Here is a 2915-nt window from a genome sequence, read left to right as displayed (position 1 = left end):
CTACAGTGACAGGGAACAGAGAGACCTTTGGATACAATTGGTGGAATTCAGCTACTCAAGTCTTATTGTGCAGGTAAAAAAAATAATAAAAAAAATAAAAAGACAGCTTTTAACAAAATACAAAAGACAGTATTTATTTCACCAGTTGATGAGGCAGCTTATTTTTTTAATCAAGGCCTGGACTCAGGCCTCAAAAACGTTCCAGTCCAAAAAAAAACGTGAGATAAGTGCAACTGCTATTGAATTAAAAAAAAATCGAATTATAAAAAAAACCAAAAACTGCCACAATATAATTAAGGGATGTCCCCTACTGTGCAACCAATTAAAACAGTTAGACTGTGACTTTACAAAATCTAGTGCAGAAAATGCAATGGCTCATGTGTCTGGTATTTAAAAGGCTTATTTACTAAGGAAATCATTTTACACCAGCATTGGTTGACTTGATGGAGGTAATGCAGTTCCACCCAAATGCCATTTCCAGATAGGATGGGCCTTCTGGGGTGGGAAGCAGTCCTTTGTGCTTTTTAAGGAGTAGGCAGGGACTAGATCTCCGTCTTTGCCAATAATCAATGATGGTGGACTGGGGAAATTTGCCATGAAATTAAAAGGTCTCTTAACTGCCGATGCTACATTGTTGGCTAACCTTTTGCGTCTATTGGTCACTGTGAAAGCCTCCAGTGTCCTTTCATAAAATGCACTTTTACCTGGGGGTCGTGGGCTCCTGGCTGATTTCTGATTTGGCTTGCTGGTGGTTGGCGGTGGCGACTGCAAAGCGGCTCTTTTTCCTAGCACCAGTGTCCTGTAATTTTTCCTGACCTTAGCACCGTATTTGTAATCTCCGTCCTCAGGCTTCTGGGTCGTGTCTAAAGTGCATGGAGGGGCCTGGCTGGGAGTCAGCAGATCCTGCGAAGTGGTTTGCGGGTCGTCAGTGCAGTCGGCGGCGTCCTGCCGGTCGCCTTCCAGCAGAGCCCCCTGCCTCCTGGACTCGCTCCCGTCGCTGTCATCCTCGTCCTTGGCGACATTGCACTCGTAGCTGAGCTTGGGCTGGGCGGCGAGCTCGTACTCCTCGCTGCTGTCCTCTATTTTAATCTTGACGTTGTGCGGGAAGGGGGGATCAGTGCATGGGTCCCCCCGGTCCGCAGCCTGCCCGGAGCCTGAAGGGGGGTCCGCTGGCGTGGGCGTCCTGGCGCCCTTGTCCGCGCTCTCAGCGGAGACGCAGCTGGGGGACCTGGGTGGGCTCCTATCCACACACTGGCTGAGGGGTGGCTGGAGGCATGGCTTTGCCTCCTTGTGTAGCCTTTGTTGTGGGAATGCATTGTTTTTCTTTGGGCTAGGTGCAGAGCCCCCCTCGGGAACGCAGGCCGGCTCAGTCCTTTTTGCATGAGAAGAGGAGAATCCAGGGGATGGGTATGGAGCTCTGGGGTCAGAGAGGGAGTCTGCAGGGCAGGTCCCGGGGGCCCTGCATCCCCAGCCCTGCTGGCTCCAGTCTTGGCTTTCAGTTTTGATGTCACAGTGAGTAGTAGCAGCAGCCCTGGGGCTAGGGGACCTGGGCTCCTGGCAAGGGGGCTGCTGGGGGGGCTTGTTGGAAAAATTGGTCCTGCGGAAACGTATACTCTCCACCGACACCTGGCTGGACACCGAGCTGCTGTCCGACTCAGAGGAGCTCTCCTCATCTGAGCTGACCTCAGTGGAGTCAGACAGGCTGCCCTCTTCCTCCTCCTCTTCTTCCTCCTCCTCGTCCGAGGAGTTGTTGCTGCTGCTGGACAGGCTGGAACCGAAGTCGGAATCGTTAGCCGAGCTGGACTCCGAGTCGCTGGTGTAGCCGTCCTGCAGCGTGCCCAGGTGTTGCGGGCAGAAGCCATTGACCAAGTGAACCCTCTCCAGGCACACCGGGGCCCCTTTGGATCTGTAGGGCTTGGGGATGAAGAAGAGCTCGCCCTGGTACGGATCCTTGCCCGCAGAAGTCCTTTTCCTCTTGTACCTGTAAGTGAAGCCAGCTAGCTTGGTGTGGGCGATGGCCGACTGGTGGTGGTGATGATGGTGGTGGTGGTAGTAATAGGCAGGGTGCTTGCTGCACAGCACTCCCCTGATATAAGGCAGGCTGCCATGGAAAGCTCCTACACAGTCCCCGGGGATCTGAGCGGTTTCATAGTCTAGGGGGGGTTTGCAAGGCGACCTGGGTAGCCCCGAGTAGCCGCGGCCAGTGTATTGACTTAAAAAGTGAGGTAGATCGGCCGCCGGTAGCAAGTCCCGGGCAGCGAAAGCTTTTCTCTTCATTGGCTGGCCGGTCTTATTCAAGCCCAGCCAAACTTTATTCTCCTTCCAAAATCCGGAGTAAGGGTCGGGGGATGGGGGCTCCCCAGGCAGCTCCTTTGTTGGCAGGGCTCTGCTCCTCCTTTTGGTCTTTAGGACCCTCTCAGTCTTGCAGGAGGTGTAGAGGGCTTCCACGTCCTCCCTGGAGATCAGAGTGCACTTGGCCGCATGGAAGGCGATGGAGTTGATGGCTTTCAGCTTCCTGAGCTCCTCCAGGTCGCAGTGGTGCTTCTTTACCTTCAGATGGTCCATGCGCTTGTGCACCGTGGTCCTGGGGATGTTCTTCAGGAGGTCTGTGAAGACTTGGGACAGGGCGAACATCTGCTTGCCTTTGATGACCAGGTAGCCCAACCTGACTCCATCCACCATTTCATACCCAGATTCCAGGTCCTCCATGGCTTGGGTCATAGCACCCCCAACATTGGCAGGGCAAAAAAAATCATACAAACAGAATGCAAAAAAACAAAAAAAAAATCCAGAAGAAGGGAGATCTGAGGTTTGTAGTCTCAAGGCATCCTGCTAGAAAAAAAAAAAGAAATATATAACAAAAAGCTATTATTGCTCCTTCAACTCTGCAGTCACCTCTATCACTCTATGTTCGT

At 52.6% G+C, this 2915-nt stretch overlaps 1 protein-coding gene across 1 annotated transcript; it reads right to left on the bottom strand.

Moving 5' to 3' along the window:
- Window positions 1-420: 420 nt before the first annotated feature.
- Window positions 421-2724, bottom strand: SKIDA1 (SKI/DACH domain containing 1). Its single transcript, XM_018563954.1, has one exon. The coding sequence runs from the start codon at window positions 2719-2721 to the stop codon at window positions 421-423; it is 2301 nt and encodes a 766-aa protein (XP_018419456.1). The 5' UTR covers window positions 2722-2724.
- Window positions 2725-2915: the final 191 nt, after the last annotated feature.

This window comes from Nanorana parkeri, unplaced genomic scaffold (genome assembly GCF_000935625.1).
Source record: "Nanorana parkeri isolate BGI_ZX_2015 unplaced genomic scaffold, ASM93562v1 scaffold23, whole genome shotgun sequence".
In the NCBI taxonomy this organism is placed as follows: domain Eukaryota; kingdom Metazoa; phylum Chordata; class Amphibia; order Anura; family Dicroglossidae; genus Nanorana; species Nanorana parkeri.
Note: the sequence above shows the minus strand (reverse complement) of the source record. Positions and strands in the feature narration are given on the sequence as shown.

Excerpts from the sequence above, each read along its gene's own strand:
- SKIDA1 (XM_018563954.1), bottom strand. The coding sequence starts at position 2,721 with ATGACCCAAGCCATGGAGGACCTGGAATCTGGGTATGAAATGGTGGAT.